Source organism: Oncorhynchus mykiss, chromosome 12, assembly GCF_013265735.2.
Source record: "Oncorhynchus mykiss isolate Arlee chromosome 12, USDA_OmykA_1.1, whole genome shotgun sequence".
Lineage (NCBI taxonomy): Eukaryota > Metazoa > Chordata > Actinopteri > Salmoniformes > Salmonidae > Oncorhynchus > Oncorhynchus mykiss.
In genome coordinates, this window is record NC_048576.1 from 63609566 (window position 1) to 63633682 (window position 24117).

General features: G+C 41.8%; 2 protein-coding genes across 7 annotated transcripts in view; both read right to left on the reverse strand.

Annotated features, from left to right (window-relative positions):
* pbx4 (pre-B-cell leukemia transcription factor 4) overlaps window positions 1-9900 on the reverse strand; it is a 53601-nt gene extending 43701 nt beyond the window's left edge. The window contains exons 1-3 of one of the 6 annotated variants that reach the window (XM_036938055.1): window positions 8347-9898; window positions 4324-4437; window positions 2436-2509 (exon numbers count right to left, since the gene is read on the reverse strand). In XM_036938055.1, the coding sequence (XP_036793950.1) occupies window positions 2436-2509; window positions 4324-4437; window positions 8347-8525 (367 nt within the window). In that variant the 5' untranslated portion in view covers window positions 8526-9898. Of the gene's footprint in view, window positions 1-2435; window positions 2510-4323; window positions 4438-8346 lie in introns of all 6 variants that reach the window. The other 5 variants (XM_036938053.1, XM_036938058.1, XM_036938057.1 and 2 more) reach the window with 5 other exon arrangements.
* Window positions 9901-10802: 902 nt separating this feature from the next.
* LOC110537988 (kinetochore-associated protein DSN1 homolog) lies at window positions 10803-23390 on the reverse strand. Its single transcript, XM_021624486.2, has 11 exons — window positions 23264-23390; window positions 22926-22956; window positions 22442-22745; window positions 22082-22155; window positions 21858-21930; window positions 19432-19519; window positions 18866-18916; window positions 18727-18798; window positions 15765-15912; window positions 13549-13636; window positions 10803-12843 (listed from the first exon to the last, which is right to left on the reverse strand). Exons 1-11 carry the CDS (start codon window positions 23344-23346, stop codon window positions 12749-12751), a joined length of 1107 nt encoding a protein of 368 aa, XP_021480161.2. The 5' UTR covers window positions 23347-23390; the 3' UTR covers window positions 10803-12748.
* Between the last annotated feature and the right edge of the window lie 727 nt (window positions 23391-24117).

Consider the following 24117-nt stretch of genomic DNA (forward strand, 5'->3'; position numbering starts at 1 on the left):
CTAATGAATGTATTTAATTCAACTGTTTTCCTTATATGAACGCAGTAAAATTGCATTTATATATTTTGTTCAGTGTATTTAATGTAATAACCACAGGAAAGCTGAAGGTGACATCCAAACCAACCTGATTTAACCTATAACTCCCACCGCCTCCATTCCATCCCCACATTTTCAGGCCTCTCTCCACTAGAAGGCTTAATGTGAAATATCGAAGTGAATGGCATTAGGGTAAATAAGGCCACAAGTTGCCTGGGCAACAAGTTGCCTGGGCAACAGGCTATCCCCCACCCATTCAAGCCTACCCTTTAGTCTGGTCCTATCAGGAGAGAGCAATAATGCACTACTGAAAGGTCACCACAACAGGCGGCAGTGCAGCAGCACTTTCAAACTGTACTGCAAAAGGAGAGGGAAGAGAGGAGGGAGCAGAGGAGGATGTGGACGTAATTTAAGGCAGGGAAAGGAGAGAATCCATGAAAAAGAGAGGTAAGAGTGGAGAGAAAGGAGGGCAGGTAGCTGTAAAGCCCAGCCCATCTCCTCCCACGCTAGTCACCACAACCATCAATCTGCCATCCATCCATCCACTCCTGAGCTGGCCTCCTCCTTTGAACAATGCCAGAGAGAGCTGCCCGCTAGCTAGCTGACTGGAATAGCTAATAAGATAGGAACGGATAACTTTTCAATGAGAGCCATGGCTGGTCTGGAAAAGCTACACTACATGACCAATAGTATGTGGACATCTGCTCGGTGAACATCTCATTCCAAAATCCTGGGCATTAATATGGAGTTGGTCCCCCGTTTGCTGCTATAACAGCCTGCACTCTTCTGGGATGGCTTTCCACTAGATGTTGGAACATTGCTGCGGGGACTTGCATCCATTCAGCCACAAGAGCATTAGTGAGGTCGGGCATTGCTGTTGGGCGATTAGGCCTGGCTCGCAGTCAGCGTTCCAATTCATCCCAAAGGTTTTCGATGGGGTTGAGGTCAGGGCTCTGTGCAGGCCAGTCAAGTTCTTCCACACCGATCAACAAACCATTTCTATATGGACCTCGCTTTGTGCACAGGGGCATTGTCATGCTGAAACAGGAAAGGGCCTTCCCCAAACAGTTGCCACAAAGTTGGAAGCACAGAATCGTCTAGAATGTCATTGTATGCTGTAGCGTTAAGATTTCCCTTCCCTGAAAATAAGGGGACTAGCCGAACCATGAACAAAAATACACTAAAAATAGCCCCAGACCATTATTCCTCCTCCAAACTTTACAGTTGGCAATATGCATTGGGGCAGGTAGCGTTCTTCTGGCATCCGCCGAACCCAGATTTCTCTGTCGGACTGACAGATTCTGAAGCGTGATTCATCCCTCCAGAGAACATGTTTCCACTACTCCAGAGTCCAATGGCGGTGAGCTTTACACCACTCTAGTCAACGCTTGGCATTGCGCACGGTGATCTTAGGCTTGTGTGCGCGGCTGCTCGGCCATGGAAACCCATGAAGCTCCTGACGAACAGTTCTTGTGCTGACATTGCTTCCAGAGGAAGTTTGGATCTCGCTAATAAATGTTGCAACCGAAGACAAATTATTTTTACACACTACGCGCTTCAGAACTCGGCAGTCCCCGTTCTGTGAGCTTGTGTGGCTTACCACTTCATGGCTGAGCAGTTGTTGTTCCAAGACATTTCCACTTCCCAATAACAGCACTCACAGTTAACCGGGGCAGAAAGTTTACGAACTGACTTGTTGGAAAAGTGCCATCCTATGACGGTGCCACATTGAAAGTCACTAAGCTCTTCAGTAAGGCAAATCTACTGCAAATGTTTGTCTATGGAGATTGCATGGCTGTGTACTCAATTTTATACACCCGTCAGCAACGGGCGTGCCTCGTAGCCGAATCCACTCATTTGAAGGGGTGTCCACATTCACTAATATATATATAATATATAAATAAAAGTATGGTCACAGATCCTTTCCCTGACTGAAATTGCTCCCAGACAAGTAAAGTGTACTCCACATTGATGAAATTAGCGCGATCGCTTCCAGCAGGTTAAGATCACCTCAGCATAACAAAAACCACCATCTAATTTCCTTTCGAACCTCAGCTACCAAATCAACCAATGAGATCAATACACAGTGTTATCTGAGGTATAAATAGGTAATGAACCAGGTGCCAAGGGAACCATTAACGAACCAATGGAGGCACCCATAGGGCCTATGTCTGAAACAAACAACCTGGAAATACAGGTCATGCTTACACCAATCCAATGCTTTGAAACGTGTGGGGTGGGGTGGCTAAGATACCATTTTATTGTCTGTTTTCACAGAAATGTGTTTGCGTTATAAAACAATTCCTATTGAGTGCACATTTCAGTAGAAATGGTAGCGAACTGGGATTCAGGCAGACTGGGATGAGAGTTGAGAACAAAAAAGGGAAGTGGAGACTCACCCGTCTTCTCTTTGATCTCACACAGAACGCTGAAGAGGGCGGGCTTCATTCTGTGACAGTTCAGGGCGTGTTTCCTACCGGCGAGAAAGGAGAGAGCGAGGGGGAGAAGAAAGAGAGAGCGGGTTGGAGGTAAGATAAGGAGATGCAGGTACATCTTCTAGTCATTTCATAGCATGTGCCGCTCCAAGGAAAAAGAGAGCTATCGATGAGGTTCGTCCCATCCAGCGTTGATCTAGTAGAGCAAGGTTCTGTATTAGCGGATTTCTAAAAGCTAATATAAACAAAATACCAAAAAAAAGAAAACAGTTGTATTATCACAGGAATTAAACAAAGAAATGATCTACATCTGGGTTACAAGCTCTGATACTAATGAATGACAAAGATATAGGTCTAGAATACATCCACAGTTTCACATTGATTTTAATAGCTCGGTCCCCCGTAGCACAGTAAAGTTCCCTCCCAAGCCATGTTACTTTTGTACCCGCACAGCAATTTTTTGTTGAAAGCATACTCTGCTGAACACCCACTCAGTGACACTTGACTTTTAATTATATTATAAACTCTCAATTAGAATATTCAATTAAAACAAACTAATGGGCCATGCACCATCAGTGCTTAGTGCTCGCTCACATGCGCACAAACTGTACAGTAGTGGTAGTCAGGGCCTTATTGCGCCCTGGGGCCCCGACTTCCAGCCCCCCCCCCCCACACACACACAAAATATTAATATTTCCAGAGGCAGCTCCCCAGTAAAAAAAAACTTTGTTAGGGACCCAACCTGCTCATATACATTCATATGCTGTCTTAAGCCACGCCAAAATGTGTAGAATAGTATGACACTTGCTTTTAAACTGCAAAACTTCTCTCTCAACCTCATGGCAAAATGTGTGGAATAGCAGTATTACCACTGGTAGTCATTGCAAAGCTTGCGAGCTGCATGCTGCTCTCAGGAACTTAAATGGCGGCTTGTGAAAATTCATTTTTTAGCAAGGGGTTCTTGCCCAGGGGCTCATAATATTTAAGAGGCCTTGACATTAAAGTCTGAAAATCCCTGTACACACACACATAGAAACATGACTCACATATTCATCATTGCTCTGATCTGTGCAGCTTCAGTGAAGAGCTTAATATTGAGCCCTTCCAGAGTGTCATGTCCCTAGAGCTGTGGTCCTCATCTGAAGGGAACCTTTTAAGGATTTTTTTTATTTTTATCATCTATGCCTATTTATAAACCACAAAACATCTCATTTTCAAACGTATGAAATACATTGGGAGATCATGTGCTGAAATACACGACAGCTAAAACGTACATTCATGGATTTGATGGATAACAAAAATAAATAAATCACCAAATAATACAGGTTAAAAATAATACTACCCAAAAGGAGAGATGGACAAAGTGTTCAACTGATAAACTTTTGAAACGGACCCGACACAGGCATCGGAGGGAGAATGAAAACAACCAAGACAAATGAATATGAGTAGGCAACGCCTAACCTCAACTCCACTCGTGTCCATGTAGGAGGCCTAACCTAGGCTATATCATATTGGGAAATGCGTGAGTATTTTTTTGCTGATAAGAAGTGTATATTGATGCGTCTGCCAATAACGAGAGGATTGCTCGTTACGTTACTCCTTCGAGCGAGCGCATAATTGTGTCCACCTGGGTCTTAATTCTATGTAGCCTTTATTTACACATGTTTGTCTCACTGAGCTTACATATTTGAAAAATCACTGCTGGATGAGTGGGAGAGGGGCTATGGAGGGAGGTGGGAGTCGGGGGGGGGGGGGGGGGGGGGGGGGTATGAGCAGGAGCAGGTGTGGTGCTCGTGCTTTCATGAGGCATGCGGTCGGTCCTGTGGGTCCGGTAGACTTGTACACTACTGACCTGTGCTGGAAGTTGAGCGGCAGGCCACCCCCTGCCGTGCCCCCCCCAGCTTCCCCTCCCTCTGCGGGGTCATCTGATCCGCCCCAGTGCGCCGGCGACTCCTCTGGCCAGCATCTGGACATGGGGTAACAGGGAGGAGAGGGTGAGGGGCGGGCAGGACAGGTAGTGCACTAGTTGTCGTCGTCGTCTCATCTGTTATCTCTGCTACCACCCAGATAGAATGGCTAATGTTTTCCTATCACACTAGGTCAGACCAGGTACGCAGTTCCTTAGCACCACTGTTGTCCATCTTATCGGTTCTCTCATGCCACCCGGCCCAGAAAGTAACACCCCACACTCCAGGTCAGTATAAGGGCTATGTATGCATGCAAGGGGCCCCACAGGTGACATGCAAGGCCTAGGTAGGCTACATTTGATGGCGTGTGTGTGTGTGTACAGAGATATGCCAATCAAAGCGGCAGTCACCTCATTTGGCCCTCTTGTTTCGAGTGATAGGAGAGAATTTAGTCAAAATCAAAAGCAAACATTTTTATCAGAATTGAATAGGCCTTTATCAGACCATACAAATCATGGACTGGAAAAATCCATGATGGGCTATATCATGTCCAAGTCGAAAATCAGCCGTCCATCGACTTCTTTCTCCATCTTGCTGCTGTATGGAAATAAGTAATTGACTGTCATCCCTGGCAAGTTTCCAAATGTATAAGGTGTGTATATGTATTTTGTTAAACTTTCGAATAAAAATAAATCAATCTAGCTTACCTCTGCTGAGAGAAACAACTAGTGTGTAATTTCACTGATCTAGAGCATCTCAAGTCTTCAGACCTGCATATACAACTAATTAGGGTTATGTGTAGGGTTGAGTATCGTGACAACCCTACACATAATAGGATTTAGCTGCTGCCTAAGAGTTTGACTCCATCCTCAGATGAGAAGGCCGAACACATGAAAACAACAGGAAGTACTAAAGGAGCAGGAGAACTGCTTGGCAAGTCACAAATACAAAAAAAATGTAAAAAGAACTGCTCAATTCAGAACATCTCTCAGACACTATAGTACAACAGCCATCTAGAAACACACACACAACCACATCGCACACACCATAGAAAAAGAGGCCTTTTACATTGTAAACACACTAACATTATTTTGTGCATACATTTTTTCTTGAGCACGTATTTCAGGTCGTTAATTACGTCTTCAAAGTTATACCCTTAACAGTAAAGGCAATATCCTTGAGTTCATCAGAATCATCATAAGCTGCGTGTAGCGTCCACCCCCCCCCCCCCCCCTCAATTCTCATTAATAGAAACTAGATTTTCGGACAGCTGCACTCCCGTACACATTATAGGAGAATTGATTGCACCCCGTGCAAAATGAAAAGGATGCACACCATCAGGACGGGAGGGAGTGAATTAATTAAGAGAACCAGGTGGTCAAATGTGGGGTGGAAAATCACTAGCTAATGACACTTCACACACACTGGCCACAGCCTCGTATTGGGACAGCCGCGTCTTTTGTTCACAATTCTGCCGCCGCCCCCCCAGCTGACCTACGGCTCCTCGGAGCCACATGGCATATGAATATGGGTAATTTGCTTATTGTCATGCACACACACACACACCAAGTCATGATATGCAAACATATACTCTGCATACATTAACAATTGAAGTGAGAGACCTAAAATATTAATGACTGCTCTGTCAAAACACAAGTGACTGATTAACTTGTCCTATACCTACACCATGCTATTATATTTCCATAACCATGTTGATGTGTCATATCAGATATGGCATTGCGAATCATTTTTACAAGCCCACACAAGTGAAGTCCCTCCAACATTTTAACTAACGACCATTTGAATTTGAAAAGCTCATCACCGACAGCGACGGCTCAATTAAAGGAGGCCTGATTAGCATAGATAATGACAATGTAGGAGATTAATCAAGTGTATTTACATGTGTCCAAACTGGCACCCTATATATAGTGCACTATGTAAAAAGTAGTGCACTATAGACGGAATACGGTGCCATGTGGGACGCACACATAATGGTACTTGCTATTTGGGATGTCTCCCCCCCCCCCCCCCCCATGGAAGTAGAAATGTACAATGGCTAAGGTAAGAGTTTAGGTTAGGTAAGGGTTATGGGATCTCGGGTAGCACAAACACGCAATTTATCTAGCAATGGATTGATTGAGCTTGCATGCGTTCACAGTGACGTAGACTTCCCCCCCCACTAAATTAATGCTAATGTGTATGAACGAGGAAAACAGTGACATTTCAAAATGTTCATCCACTTTGTATTAAAAAGATGGTGGTCTGACACACTATCATCACTTCAAGATAGGTTTAGTAATAGGGGACAGACAGTACAATGTAGGGTTAGTATTTAAACAAGTTGAAATGTGTTTTTACAAGTGCATACTGCAAATGTATTACATGCACTAGTGTCGCATGGTATGGGCATTTGATAACAGACAAAAGCTTACTGGGTAAAACTTCAGTTTTCATGTAGTTGTGCCCACTGTTCAAGAGATCGAGGTGAACCGACGAGGCATCATAGATCTGCATGTTATATTTTACATAACCCAGGTAATATTGTTTGCCCTGTTTTTCAGAAAACAACCTAGGAACTAATCAGATGGGCTATTTGCATAAGTGTACATCAAAATATGAATTCAGACACAGATGTCACTATGTCTGAAAACCACAATGCAATGAGAGATGTTCTAATCTTCAGCTGTAAAACACAGGGCTATGGCTAGCCCAATAATAGACTAAAGGAGCCTAACATTAGTCCTTATAGTCCAAAGACCTTACATATTCTGTTTAGAGTCGAATTGGCTCTGCCAGCCAACACAGCCAAATACTCCATCTAAACGTGAATAGATTCTCAATAGCGGTATAGTTCTAGAAACATAAAGCCCTCTTTAATATCAAAATAATTTCACAAATGCAAAACATACACTTACTTTAACTGGTTTTAACACAGTTGCAGCAGACAGTATGTTAAAGTAACAACAATTTTGTGCTGCGTCAGTTTTCCATTTACACAGGTGTTTCGAGACGCCGAAAGCCAATTGGCACAGGTAGTCGACTGTCTTCTGTAAAACAAGCGCTTTAAGATGGAAATATGGCCATGTGGGAACCCTAAAGCCCTATAAAAAAGGTGTGCAGTAATTTAACTTTTTATTTTAATGAATTTTTATTATTTCTCCCTGATATGAAAGATACGTTTATTATGTTTCCAAACTTGTACCACAAACAATGCATGTTAACATTTAGCATAAATGGTGGGGCTCTTAACACAACTACCCTGGCCAGAAGATACTATTGTCACTAGGCATTAACGGTGGTTTGCGTCTATGAACGGGCTAAGCCAGGGGTGTCAAACTCATTTTGCCAAGCGGCCGCATTCGGTTTTCAATGAAGTCCACCCGGAGAGCTGCACTGAAAATGTGTTAATTTCCTTTCCTTCCAAATTTGCAAAAAAAAAATCATATTTTGGGGGAATTTGATGCTCCCTGACTGTTTAGCTTTCATTTTTTTTGCGAGCTGGACACAGTCAAGAAACTCTATGAATGTAGGTCCATTATCATTTCTACACAGTTAAGATTTTGTTTTAGTAATTTTAAAGTATTTTGACTTCGTTTTCCTCCACACAAAAATATAAATGACTTTACTTAAACCACCCGCAAGATTGGTCCCCTCGCGGTCCGAATCCGGCCCCTGGGCCGTATGTTTGGCACCTCTGGGCTAGGCTATAGCGTAGAGCAATATTCTGTGCGTCTGTGTGGGGAGCCTGCTTCTTCTTTTCGTGTAACGTTTGCCCACCATTATATTATTTGTCAGATAATGAAATCTTCTGTTGTTGACAAAACCACAAGTGACTGAATAAAGCAGCGTGCATCACATCAAAAATATCCATAATTGTACTGTACCAGGCAACAAGCGAGCAACAGAACACAAGACAGCATTAACAAAAACATATCTTGTCTCATCTTCACAGCACGTTTTTTTTTTACCTGGCCTGCGCCTCGTCCAGGCTTTCGTCTGTGATGGCCATGATCTGTTGTAGAATATCCCCAATGTCTTGTTGCGGTTGACCGAGCTGTTTTCTAACAGAGTCTGGGTCGCCAACGTCGCCTTGTGATAACCCGCCGAGTCCGGCGAGACCTGCCAGCATTCGCGTCTGATCATCCATAGCTACTTTCAAAGAAACCTAGGTCCTTTCCTCACAATCGAATTCACACAATTAGCCAGATAGCTAGCTAACAATGAAACCCCCAGCGCAAATCATACGCCACTGGCTGATAGTAATTAATTACAGCCAGCTAGTTAACCTAAAAAATACAATTCCAAAGCAGTTCCACATTCATAAACGGTTTGTGCTGCTCGCCGATGTCAATAACCACGGTAAGCTAGCGAATAAATGCTGCTAACTAAGCAACTGGCAAGCTAGCTGTGTAGCCCTAAGAAACATACAGAGGGAAAAAAGCAACGGACACATCCACTAACTATGGAGCTGGCAGACAGCGCCTCACGCTAAAACAAGAAGAAAAGCGTTCTGTCCGGCGAATAAAATATGCATTCAAAATAATGCAAAATAAATAAAGACCAAACAAAATGTCCGAACACCTTTCTAGCTAGAGTCATACGTTAATAAATCACACTTGCGGTGGTTCAAAGGGGCTTATCAAAACAAGAGTATTGTTTTCGCAGACTGGAAAAGGCAGCGCCAGGACCAGTGTGCATCGTTCACAGAACACCAGGTCGCGCTAGCTAGTGTAGCTAATTACCAAATTAGCTCGCTAAGTAGCCAGTTAGCTAGATACTTCAAGTGCGTAAAACAAACTCGTATGGCATCGGTAAAGAAAATAACTAAATTACTATAATTTGATAACACTAGCTATGCAAATAACAGGTAAAGTGTGGGTTAATTTTAGATAACTATGCTGGCGCAAGTAAATAACGCTAACTGAATTAAAAAAGTGGCAAAAAATGTTAACGAGGACCACAATGCTAAAAGCTCAGAACATAACTAGCTAGCTTGATGTGTGATAAAATAGAATCGCAACTGATTGAATTATTCCAAACAAAATTTAGCAAGTGGGCAATGCTAGTTTAAAAGGCAACGACGCTGACATGCTAAATAGTTAGCTAACAACAAAATGATCACCAGTATATTTTTACGGGTCCTCAGCTGGGACAGTCATTCTCCTCCCACGTAAAATTTAAAAAAAAAAAAATCACGTTTGAGGAAAAAAATGTTTGCTGAAAGTTATAATGGCATTCTTTTCCACCGGGCAGCCACGGAAAGTTGAATTCCGTAACACTCTTGGCTGCAGTGGTGTGTGTTTTCTCAGATCTTTTTCCCCGATAAAGGTTAGCGCTTTCCTTTGCTGTTTTCTCCCTGCTGCTCATGAAGTCACAGCCAACTCTGTGACCATACAATATCGCGCATTCAATTCACGATGCTACTGCGTCAGATTGTATTTGATTAGATATTTACTTTCCATGTGATTTTTTTATAGACATTTTCCTGTTTCATATAAACTAATCCAGGGCCATATGAAAAACTTCAGTCGGTTAATTTTAGACTTTTGTATTGAACCAGTTTCGCTCCCTTCTCTGACATGCAGATGACCCTAATCAGTGTTTGCCCACTGAGCTAAGGCTGGCATTCAGGTCACAGGCATGGTTATTTTTTATGCGAAAAGACTTCACGGAAGCACTTCTGCTACAATAGTATACTGTCGAGAGGTCTTGACCTCGGTGGCACACTAAGTTTTCAGGGGGCAGATCAAGGGGTTGAGTTTGATTAAGGGGGTACTTATTGGACTTGGCTAAGTGTCTGTCTGACACAATTGTAATTAGTGGTGTATGTTTTCTTTACTGTCAAGATCCCCCTCAACCCTGAACTGTCAGTCGATTGAATTACCACCACGCTCCACCCATTGATCAAATCAATGACTGACTCATACAGTAACTGGGACCAATATTGAAGTATCTTATAATTAGTCTACTAAAAATGTGTCAAATTGGAACAAATCACACCAACAAACAGGCCACTAATAAACAGGACGTGTTCAGAAACATCCCATGAAACATCCTCTTATGTCTTTTAGTGTGAGAAATATATACAGAACAGATTGAATACAAAAAAAAAATTCTGCAAACGTGGACGATTTTGCTGCACTTTATCGCTCAGATGAGAGAGCAGCTCCGCTAGATGAGTTGGGAGACTGAATAGACATGGAGAGAAGGCTGACTGCTGTGCTGGAATAATAGGTGTGCACACCACGAAGGGGAGTGCACGGGACAAAACTGGCCGTGGATTCTGCTGACGCTCGATGCATCCCTCTTCCACAGTCAATGCCTAATCAATCTGAAGTTAGAGAAGGGAGAGGGAGTAGATTTCATAAAGACCTGATCTAACAGGGAGAGAAACATTTGTATAGCGCCGACAGGCATTTACACATCAAAAGTAGGACCAGGCATATTACGGGTCACAAAAAAACATTCACGTTCAACCCAGTTTATTTGAATACATTTTTGGTCCATTTGCAAACTCTATATTGTAAGACTAATGTAAAGCAGTGATGTCAAATCTAAAGAAAGTATACATGATCAATAATTAATGTGCTAATCCATATTTTGTATCTTGTTCTCTACTATATTTCTCTTTTTAGATCCTGTTTGTTCTGTGAATGTGTTTCTTCAGTACCCGAATACGTGACTTGACTTCTTTCAATTTGTAAGCAGGAGATGCCCTCTCTCTCATTCCACAAGCACCCAGCCTTATTTCCATCCAAATAAGAATCGATCCCTTGCCGTGCACCACCCTCCCTCCATGACTCTCCCGCGCGCACAACCCCACTTTTCTCCCTCTGTCCTCTCATTCTCACCATGCACCCCCCTCCCCAATGCAAGAACAGCCCACAGAAAATACATGTTTGTAATACAGCAATAAATAAGACCAAATATCATGGTGATTTGAGTCAGTAGGTGCAGGACACCTTTCCTATTTGGGCAGAATTTGAGCCCGTCTAATTCCTTTCACACAGTTTCTCAAAAAAGACATCACACTGTTCATGCAAATGTAACTATTGACTGTTAAAGTTATCTGAGGAATTATTCCTCGTCGACGTCAGGGCCACATTCAATTGTTAATGTTTCTCCTGGTAAGAGGCACAACTATATAGCATGAAATATGGTGAGAAGATTTAAGAGGTGATAGTGAGTGAATGATATTGAAAAAGGAAAAAAATTGGGGGGGGGTCATGAAATACTTGGCATAATGTCAGGCCTTCGTTCTGCATCAGTAACCTGGTGAAAGGAGAGGGAGGGAATCACGGTGAGGTGGGGGAGGGGCATCCTCCCTGATGGACAGGAGAAGGGACAGAGGAAGACAGCAGTGCCAGAGGAGAGAAAAGAGGACCGAATCTCTGGCCAAAACAGAAAAGATTACAGGATAAGAAAGGGACAGGGAGTAAATTATAATACATAAGATACAAGGGTGTGTTGTGAGAACTAACAAGTTGTGTGTAAAGAGAATTCGTCCCCTTGTTACACACTGAAACCAATGGTGTGTCAAAGGAGTTGGGATGGAATAACATTTCACATTTTCTTGTTTATGATGGGTTAAAAACAAAAAGGTTTGGGACCTGGTTTTAAAACAACCAATTCAATGGTCAGAAAGCAAAAGACAAATTCAGATAATTGCTGTTAATAATATACAAATCATTCACATTTTATTTTACAAGAATATACAGGAAAATAAAAGGAAAGCTGGTATCGTGCAAATTAGCCCCAAGACATCCACTGCAGGTGAATATTTTCTACATCTTTTACTATAGGTGAATATTCATTAACTGCTTAAATAAAAAAGGTGAGATCGCCCTCTGGTGGCCAACAGCATACGTTTTGTAGGGAGAGTGGGGTGTCCGTCCCAAATGGCACCCTGTAACCTATATAAAAGTCATACTTTTGACCAAGGGCCCATAGCACTCTGGTACACTATATAAGGAATAGGGTGCCATAGTATAGTGGTGGAATAGGATTAGAATAGATAGGTTATAGCAGAAATAATCAACATTCATCCCATGAAGAAAGATACCAGAGACTATTATTTACAAACCACACAAGGCACCAAAGAGAACAGCTAACTTAGAGAGCCATGGGTACAGAGTGAAGACCCATAAATACAGAAAACACAGAAAAAGCCAGACTGATCTTTCTATTGGTCATTCATTGAGTGAACCTGGATGAGACGAAAGGTCACAATACAGTCATTTCTATTAAAGGTGTGCTTTGTCTTGCTTGTACAAAGCCAGAATTCAGTCTGCTTAGTTCTTTTTTTTGCCATGAAAAATCTAGTATGGTTGTACCGTGATTCTGTATTGTGACAACCCTAAGACAGAGGTACTAGGATGATGCGTTGGTTGATACAGAGGGTGGGGGTCCTGCCAGTAGATCCCTGACTGGGTCAGAGGAGAGTTCCTGGAATCCCACATCAGTCGCTGATGGGGGGGAGAGATAGAAGTACACACTTAATACATGATCACAACAAATACATTTTAAAAACACATTGAGTATATTCCAACACAATTTATTATTTTTTTAAAGGGGGGTGCAGTTAACTTAATTTTCCTGTTTATAAATATTTCCACACTGAGGTCAACAGTGACATTTTTAAAATTATGATAATGCACTTTTTGTAAGAGCTATTTGAAAGAAAATGCCTGGAATTTCAGCCCGTTCAGGTGGGATGGAACTTTTGGCACACATCATCACATGGTGACCTGCTTATAAAAGACCAATGACTGTTCATCCGGGTAGGCTCTAGACCATCCTCTCAGGACTCTGCATGCAACTATATTGAAATTTGCTTCCTAACGCCCACCTGATCAGACTGAACATTTCAACGGCCAAAGAAGGCTCTGGGAATTAAATGATCCAAATATAATTGTTATTTTTCATTAAATAAGTGATTTATTAGACATATAGTGATGATTTAAAAACAAGACTGCATGGGGTCTTTAATAAGTCAAGAAAAGTGTTAAGCTGGGAGAAAACATTTTGAAACAGAATGAAAAGGTACTACCTAAATAGCAAAAATATATATATAAAAAATAAAAGGTTTTGCAAACATTCTGCCCTACTGAACACAACCCTGACTGAGAACCACTACATCCATTCATCCACCCAGACAGACATATCCTTACCCAATCTGCAGCTTGTCTCCTTCACCAGTAGCTGAGACTGTTCGAGTATGGACAGCAGCTCCCTGACCATCTTACACTGGGTGTCCATCTATGGAGGAAGATAATGGTTTTTTATTACGTGTAGAGCTAGCAAACCACAATTTAAGAGGGTGATGTGAGCTTTTCACAACTCGAACAGTAATAAAACGCCAGCCTTCGATATGCGCCCATCTCCAACAAAAGCCAGTGTAAGTAAGAATGTGTTCTTAACTGACTTGCCTAGTTTATTTTAAAAGGACAAGAAGAAGAGACTTGCTTGGGCCAATAAACACGAGCAATGGACCAGTTGAAATCTGTCCAAATTTGAGATTGTTGGTTATTTTACCAAGAAGGAGAGTGATGCATCAGATGACCTGGTCTCCACAAATCACCTGACCTCAACCCAATTGAGATGTTTTGGGATGAGTTGGACCGCAGAGTGAAGGAAAAACAGCCAACAAGTGCTCAGCATATGTGGGAACTCCTTCAAGACTGTTTGAAAAGCATTCCAGGTGAAGCTGGTTGAGAGAATGCCAAGAGTGCGCAGAGCTGTCATCAAGGCAAAGGGTGGCTCCTTTGAATAATCTAAAATATATTTTGATTTGTTGAACACTTTTTTGGTTACTACATGATTCCATAGTTTTGATGTCTTTACTATTATTCTACAATGTAGAAAAAAGTTAAAATACAGAAAAACCCATGAATGAGTAAGTGTCCAAACTTTTGACTTGTACTGTACATTCAAGTGTTTTAAAAATGGGGCTTTCTACATTCTGATTATTTTATAATTGTTCAATCAAACTTTGAATAAAGTGACTGGGCACTTTGAATACAGTATTGTTTGACATGACAACGAGGGGTTAATGTGACAGGGTAGAAACCAAAATATTGGTCAGAGTTTCTCAGGGGACGCTAATTAGATGTTACATTACATGTCCTCTTACTTAATGTAACTAAAATATGAATGCCTTGCCTTTTCCTCTCAGATTTAGAATATACTGTTGTACAAGGAGACATATTTCACCGGACGTATAAATGTAAATGGTAGTGGGAGAAGATGGAACGGTATAGATTTTGAGTGATATTCTGCAAACACTCATTAATGAAACATTTGATTTCAATAGTTCTCTGTTCCCAAAACTATCATCTGTTATGAACAGAGCAGACTAAGTTTTGTAGACTTTACCCTTTGCAAAAGTTTTTTTATATATTTATATCACGTTTAGAAGTGCAAAGGCAAATTTAGTTACTGCACACGCGCACTTCAGAGTAGGCGTTCCCTAACGGAAATATGCAGATGTATATTAGAACGCACCAACAGGATCTCGCTTCCTTGTGCTTGGCTCTGCCCACTAAGACTAATTTGTTCTCATTGGAAACGACAGGCTGTGGGTCCATCTTGGTTTAGTTGTAAAAATCTTTGGTATCAGGCTGTATTAGCTAGCTAGTGACTCATGGTAGAGCAAAAGCTGCTTTCCTTGAGTGAAAATGAGCTGGGTGTGTGGGGAAGGAGAGAGAAGACGAGTAGCAAACGGAGTAAACTATAAAAACAGACATTACACACAGAGGAGTGATGTAACATTTAAACAAACCAAACATTAAAATACTGTTACACAAAGATATACTAAAAAGACACAAACCGGTCTGTGCAGCAATACCAGTATACAGTAAAATACAGTATACCGCTCAGCCCTGGCTCAGGCTATTAATGGACGATTTATGTTAGATTAATTCACACACACAAGGGTGTGATAAATATTGAAAAAAATAATAATGTTGCTCTACCCTGAAGGCAAGTACGGACACTGTTCACAGACACATTAGCTGTCACAAAAAAAACATATTGCATTGAGCTACAATGTGTCACAGCTAACATCTTTCACTTTCTGAGCATTTTTACATAGAACACTGAGGGGTGAATCCTAACTTCCACTTCAGTCAAATTTAGAATTATTTGTAGTCTCCTATTGACATAAATGCATGACTAAGTGAAAATGTGGCTTAGATGGATGTTAAGATTTGCCCAATAGAACATGTTAAACTCCACAGGCCTTTTTCCTGGACACAAAAAGCCAAATACCAGACTATAAAACTATTTCAGAGATTCTCCAATGAGCTTGCTTTTAGTCTAGGACTAGGCCTAATCTGTGTCCAAGAAACCGTCCCCAGGTGGTATAGTACTAGTTTGTCCGTCTTACCACCATGTCCATAGTGGACAGTACGGGCTGCTGTCTGCAGAGCAGGCTGTGGTAATCAGGTTTGTTCTGGATGAGCTGGCTCTGTGAGGACTGGGCCAGGCAGCTAGGGTCTAATGTCACCCCCGTCTCCTGGCACTGCTCCACTCGCCTGCAAAGGGAAAGGAGGTAGTATATCGACACATTTACTCGAACCAAAAACCATGGCCCTAAAATGGTCTGTAGCCAACTCTTGTATCGTTATCATGCCATGCTGTACAATGAACAAGCATTGGGAGCAGATCAGCTTTAATATTGCAGATAGACTGTAGCTTCCATCAAAGTAATTGTCTGCTTCATTTACAATCCCCATATATTTTTTGTACCAGTCAAAAGTTGACACACCTACTCATTCAAAAGTTTCTATATTTTTACTATTTTCTACATTGTAGAATAATAGTCAAGACAAAACTATGAAATCATGTAGTAACCAGAAAAGTGTACAATCAAAATATATTTTAAAATCCTCAAAGTAGTCACCCTTTGCCTTGATGACAGCTTTGCACACTCTTGGCATTCTCTCAACCAGCTTCGCCTGAAATGCTTTTCCAACAGTCTTGAAGGAGTTCTCACATATGCTGAGCACTTGTTGCCTGCTTTTCCTTCACTCTGCGGTCCAACTCATCCCAAACCATCTTAATTGGATTAAGTTGGGGGATTGTGAAGGCCAGATCATCTGATGCAGCACTCCATCACTCTCCTTCTTGGTCAAATAGACCTTACACAGCCTGGAGGTGTGTTGGGCCATTGTCCTGTTGAAAAACAAATGATAGTGGGACTAAGCCCAAACCAGATGGGATGGCGAATCGCTGCAGAATGCTGTGGTAGCCATGCTGGTTAAGTGTGCCTTGAATTCTTAATACGTCACAGATCGTGTCACCAGCAAAGCACCATCACACCTTCTCCTCCATGCTTCACGGTGGGAACCACACATGCAGAGATCATCCGTTCCACTACTCTGCGTCTCACAAAGACATGGCAGTTGGAACCAAACATCTCGAATTTGGACTCATCAGACCAAAGGACAGATTTCCACCGGTCTAATGTCCATTGTGCATGTTTCTTGGCCCAAGCAAGTCTCCTTTTCTTATTGGTGTCCTTTAGTAGTGGTTTCTTTGCAGCAATTCAACCACGAATGCCTGATTCACTCGGTCTCCTCTGAGCAGTTGATGTTGAGATGTGTCGGTTACTTGAACCCTGTGAAGCATTTATTTGGGCTGCAATTTGAGGCTAGTAATTCAATTGAACTTATACTCTGCATCAGAGGTAACTGTGTCTTCCTTTCCTGTGGCGGTCCTCTTGAGAGCCTGTCATCATAGCCCTTGATGGTTTTTGCGACTGCACTTGAAACTTTCAAAGTTGCTGAAATTTTCCACATACATTCATGTCTTCAAGTCATGGTGGACTGTCGTTTCTCTTTCCTTATTTGAGCTTTTCTTGCCATAATATGGACTTGGTCTTTTACCAAAATAGGGCCATCTTGTGTATACCACCCCTACCCCTTGTCAAAACGCAACTGATTGGCTGAAATGCATTAAGCATGAAAGAAATTACAGAAATTAACTTCTAACAAGGCACACCTGTTAATTAATGTAACATTTAAATGCATTCCAGGTGACTACCTCATGAAGCTGGTTGAGAGAATGCCAAGAGTGTGCAATGTGAGCCATGACCAGCCTTTCAAAGCACTTCATGGCTAACGACGTGAGTGCCACGGGCGGTAATCTTTGAGGTAGGTTACCTTCGCTTCCTTGGACACAGGGACTATGGAAACGCTGCAATTAGTTGGTTGTAATATTGGGTAGAACAGCCATTTCCATGTATTTTTGCTAGCGGCATGTGTGACATAACTCCACCAGTCCTATTTATGATTTAATTTACAAAGATGTTTATTATCAATTCGTATATTTGAGTATATTAACCCCAATATTAGTTCTGTATTTTCTGGTGGATTAAACTGAAATTGCAAACAACTTTCTATGGCTTATTTAAACAAATAATGATATTGGAGATTATTTCCTTTTCAAATTACCAAAAGTGAGGTAATGGGAAAAGGCCATTCTTGAACATGGGGTGAGACATTCTTACTAATTTGCTAGAGAACCAGTTCGGATTTATGTATAACTTTTGGATGACTGACGCCTTCAGAGAGAGGTCTAATGCTTTAATATTTAATCACTTCTGCCCGCCGAATTCATATTCATTATATAAATAGGCCCTTTTAAATTTTGTCTGGCATGCCGTTCCAAATCAAATATATATTGTTTTGCCCATATAATAAAAACAGGTCGCTAGGTGTAGGCAAGACCATAAGCAAATAGGTAAACTGTGATATGACTAAAGAGTTAATCAGGGTTATTTTTCCAGGAATAGACAGGTGTTATCCTTCCCATGGTAGCAAGATCTAATCTATTTTTGCTAACTTTCTATTAAAAGTTATTGGAGTGAGATCATTTCTTTCTTTCGGGATCTGTATACCGAGTATGTCCACATCAACCATCAGACCATTTTATTGGTAAACTACATGGTAAAGTAAAAGTTGACTTTTTTTATGATCCAATATGTAATATAGTAAACTTATCATTTGGTTGTAATCAAGAGAGGTTAGAAAAATGATCTAGATCTTCTATGAGGCTGTGGAGGGATCCAAATGGTGGATTTAAAAGAAAACATGAATCATCAGCGTATAAATGACACCTTTGTATTCAAGCCCTGGATTACTAAAAGATTCTCCAAATATTCCAGGCATTTATATTTTAAAAAACTCCAGTCATACTTGATCAAAGGCCTTTTCAAAGTCAGCTATGAATACCAGGCCTGGACCACCAGGCACATGAAGACAAATCACTTTATTGACAACCCAAAACTTGGGAGCATGGGGAGTGCAGAACGAGTGCATGTCATTTGTGCGTGTGAATGTGCTCACCTGGCCAATTCTTCAGCTTTACTCCGATGCTTGTCTAACAGGGAGTCCCAAGATGCACTCTCAGCCTGCAGCCTGAATCACAATCACAATTGTTATTCATTGCGCACGTGCACACACACACACACGGAGAATCAGTTACCTGTGTATAGCCTTCCTGGTCTGCTCCAAGGTGTTCTGCATTGCAGTGTCACTAGCGAGAAAGAGACAGTCAAAAGGGATTCATAACAGATGACTGAATGAATACAGAAAGGCCTGAACTAGAAATAAAGGTCAATAGAGAAGAATGACAGCCCTTTTTATTTTGGGCTGTGCCGATACCAGAATTGCAATAATTTTCTCCATGTCAAAAATGAAAACCCGAAGCAGGCCAAACTCTTTGTTCCTTTAAAAACCTGTTGTATGTAAAATAACGTGTGTTGTGCTGGGGGGGGGGGGGGGATACATGAAACTCTGATGCTGTTTGTTTCCAACACTAGGGTTGTTTTCCTAAAGAAGTTAAAACTGCTTCGGGTGTTGTTTCCTTGCCACGATACTGAAGAGTATCGCAATACTCGTATCGTCCAGATTTCTCATGTTAAAGGATCAGAAAAAAGTTGGTGCATAGAAGAGAAAGGGTAAAATAGACTGCTCAGGAAAAAAGTAAGTATGTATGCTTAAGGACGTTAAGCCAGTGAACAAAATGAGATTGACTAGAGACAGCATTACTTGGCTGTGCTTGTGAGAAGTTGTTGACACTGTGGCTCACTGCGTAGGTCTTTGGCCAGGCAACACCACTCCTTCTGTACATCCTCCACTGAGACAGGGAAGAGAAAGACAGTAACGAATGATAACACTATTAGACAACACTTACAGTGCATTCGGAAAGTATTCAGATCCTGACTTTTTCCACATTGTTACATTACAGTCTTATTCTAAAATAGGTTAAATAGTTTACCCCACCCACATCAAGCTATACACAATACCCCATAATGACAGAGCAAAAACAGGCTTGACGAAATTAGTGATGCACCGATGACAATGTTTGGCCAATATTTTCCTTGCCCCCCCCGCCGCAAAAAGAAACCGATATTCAAAATGTTTGCGGCCTGAAGCATTCTAGTACAGTTAAATAGTAACATACACACGCAGCAGTCTAAGGCATTGCATCTTAGTGCAAGAGGCGTCACTACAGTCCCTGGTTCGAATCCAGGCTGGATCACATCCGGCTGTGATTGGGAGACCAGTTTCTACTGGTCATTGTATTCAGGCGGGTTCTATTTATGCTAGCTAGCTACGCAGTCCAACAAATAGTGCTGTGTTACCAACACATCATTGTAAACACATTGTTCGTGGCTGGTGTTTGCAGACTCTTTTGTACAGCTTTGACAGTGTTAATTGACATGTCTTCTTGGACACGCAACGACCTAAACAGCGTTCCATAGTATGTTGTGAAGCTAATAGCAGTGACACAATTCCATTATCTTGGCATTAACGGATTTCGCCTTGAGTCGTCTTGCTGAAATTCTCTTACCCTTTCAAATGATTGCTCAACTTGTTGACTGCAAGATCCACACAGCAGACATTGTTAGGTTAGGAATGCTGTGTTGCACGTGTATTTTACGTGCCGTTATTAAGTTATATAGGTATGCAAGTCATCTTTGACATCGGTTTTGCACATCCCAAGTTTTGCACAAACTAGACAGACATCGAGCAGATACCGACGTTGGCATTTTTAGATAATCTCGGGCAATTCCGATATATCGTGCATCCCAAATAGAAATGTTTGCAATTTTTTTTAAGTATCACATTTGCATAAGTATTCAGACCCTTTACTCAGTACTTTGTTGAAGCACCCTTGTCAAAAATTACAGCCTCAAGTCTTCTTGGGTATGACGCTACAAGCTTGTCACGTGTATTTGGGGAGTTTCTCCCATTCTTCTCTGCAGATCCACTCAACCTCCGTCAGGTTGGATGGGGAGCATTGCTGTCCAGCTATTTTCAGGTCTCTCCAGAGATGTTAGATCGGGTTCAAGTCCAGGCTCTGCCTGGGCCACTCAAGGGCATAGACTTGTTCCGAAGCCACTCCTGCGTTGTCTTGGCAGTGTGCTTAGAGTCGTTTAGCCCAATTTAGCCCAAACAACTACCTCTTTCCCTACTGTATTTATTTTATTTGTTTTGCTCCTTTGCGCCCCATTATTTTTATTTCTACTTTGCACATTCTTCCACTCAAAATCTACCATTCCAGTGTTTTACTTGCTACATTGTATTTACTTTGCCACCATGGCCTTCTCACGTCATTTGCTCACATCGTATTTAGACTTGTTTCTACTGTATGTTTATTTTACTCCATGTGTCGTTGTATGTGTCGAACTGCTTTGCTTTATCTTGGCCAGGTCGCAATTGTAAATGAGAACTTGTTCTCAACTTGCCTACCTGGTTAAATAAAGGTGAACAAAAATATTTTAAAAATTCAGGCCTTTGCTCATAGCAAAGGGTCTGAATACCTATGTAAATACGGTATGTTTTTTGTAAATTTGCAAACATTTCTACAAACCTGGTTTCACTGTCATTATGGGGTATTGTGTAGATTAAAAAATACATTTTAGAATAAGGCTGTAACGTAATAAAATGTGTTAAAGGGGAAGGGATCTGAATACTTAACGAATGCACTGTATGCCTAGTGCACTGCACTCAACTTATTTAACTAGGCAAGTCAGTTAAGAACAAATTCTTATTTACAATGACGGCCTACCATAAGGCAAAAGACCTCCTGCGGGTACGGGGGAATATAGAACAATACACACATCACGACAAGAGACACTACATAAAGAGAGACAGACAACATAGCATGGCAGCAACACATGATTAAGCATGGTAGCAACACAAAACATGGTACAAACATTAATTGGGCACAGACAACAGTACAAAAGGCAAGAAGGTAGAGACAACAATACATCACACAAATCAGTCACAACTGTCAGTAAGAGTGTCCATCATTGAGTCTTTGAATTAAGAAATGGAGAAAACGGCTGGCTCCATTCAAAATACAGCACCAAACCAGTAGGGGGGTAAACATTGGATGTGTTTTTTTTGCTAGATGTTACAATCCAAAACAACTACTTATTTGACAGACGTACAAGAATCCTACCAACCTTGTGTCTGAAGTGACTCTAAACTGCCGTTGGGTGTCGTGCTCAGTGAGTCTTGTAACTTCTCAACTGCCAGCTGGAGACAAAGAGGAGAGAGATGGGACACACAGAAAGTGAGTTAAATTGTCAGCCAGGATCACATAGATGTTGTAATAATCTACAGGTTGAAGTTAGCCTGACCTTCAAAAACACACACCCCCTAGCGAATTGTAATCACTTAAACATACCCTCATAGAAGCCTCCATCAGTTTCTCCAGCCTCTCCTCCTCGGGTAGGGATTGGCTGATTGACCTGCATAGAGCTGGATGAGAGGCATTTAGCTTAGCGTTTACATTTATTTTGAGAGTATTTTGTAAATCACTAGGTCCCAATTGTGCCTCCTTCCCTTACTGCCATTCATTGTTGTTTAGGGTCAACCTGGGATAGGTAGTTGACTCTATCCATAGCTCGGAAAGAGTATATGTTTTACGGCTCAAGAAGACGTAAACAATACCCTCTATCCAACTGGACGCTCTGACTAGTGTCACCCATCCCAGACACCAAAACCAATGTTGTTGACATTGAAATATACAAATTTCGGGTCTCACTCTGGGAGGTGTTGGAGAGGGCAGGGAGAGAGCGTCTGCCCCTGGTCGACCTCCTCCAGGATTTCCTTTGCGTGCTGCTGGGGCTAAACGACCGACCCTCTGTTAGAACACCCCCCTCAGGGTCCCTTCCCTGCCCCTCTCCTCCAGAACACGGCTCTATCTGTACCTCTATTGTTTCTGACATATGTGTGGTAGTGGAGGAAGGAGTGTGTCTGCGGGGAGATTTGGGGTGAGGAGCTGCTGGGCTTGGACTCCCAGGGCAAACTCTTTTAAGTCCCTGCTGCGGGATTTCTTCTTGGTGGACCTTGATCAACAGACAAAATGTGAGTGGGCTTTAAGATCATTCCTATGTTATCGTCAATGGTATGCTAACTTCGTCAGCCAGCTATCATTTTAGTAAGGTTATATTATGTATATTATATTGTCCCTTATGGGCAACCAAATCTGCCTAGACCACAACACAATCAGCTCTTGAGTGTCTTACCATCTTCTGGTGTTCAGCAGAGCTGTCGCAGCTGCGGGTGACATCAACGAAAGAGAGAGAAAAATCAACACAACCACTGAGTATAGTTGATGCTGAAATGGCTAGTTAGCCACGTTGATACACAGCTAACACTAGGATTACTTTAAAATTGGCGTATTGTCTGTGTTAGCTACTAGCTAACAACGTTAGTAGCCAACGTTAGCCGGGAAGTGAGGTCGGAGGTTAACGTTAGGAAGATACTCATTTAATGGAAAACCCAATACGAGCCCCTGAGATAGGACGCCAATTCTTCACAGCAAAACACTTTCAGTAACGTTATTAACTAAAAAGATACAAACCTTTCCGATTGCTCTCCAGAATGAATATCCGCCATTTTCTTTTTAAAAATCTGCCCGCGCACAAACAAAATCGCCCCTCCCATGTACAGATATGCATGTCGGGAAATGAAGCAATGAGCGACGTGGCCCCCTATGAACATCTTTTGACTACTTAGGATCTAGCTACCATTTCTCTGCATGAACCGTCCCTAAAGCTGTTTTTTTGGGACGAGTTGCGGTCTCCTCCTCTCAAGATAACAACCTAATGGTTACCATAATTCAGCTTTTGAAAAAAAAAACAGTTTTTTAGCACGGTTTGGCACCAAATGAAATCTGAGGTGGCTCCATGTTATTATACTGAACACAAATATAAACGCAACATGGAAATCAGTCATTTGAAATAAATAACTTGGGCCCTAATTTATTGATTTAATTTGACTGGGAATAGATATGCTGTTGGTCACATATTTAAAAAAGTAAGATGGTGCAGACAGACATGGAAGCTCTGCTTCCAGCTCCTCAGCAACTTTGCAGACAAGCATTTTGCTACACCTGCAATAACATCTGCTAAAAAAATGGGCCACAGAATGGGCTTCAGGATCTCGTCACGGTATGTCTGTGCATTAAAATTGCCATAGATAAAATGCATCTGTGTTAGTCGTCAGTAGCGTATGCCTGCCCATACCCTGACCCGACCACCAACATGGGGAACTCTGTTCACAACATTGACATCAGCAAACCGCTCGTCCACATGACGCCATACATGTGGCCTGCGGTTATGAGGCTGGTTGGACGTACTGCTAAATTCTCTAAAACGGCATTGGAGGCAGCTTATGGCAGAGAAACGTACATTCAATTCTCTGGCAACAGCTCTG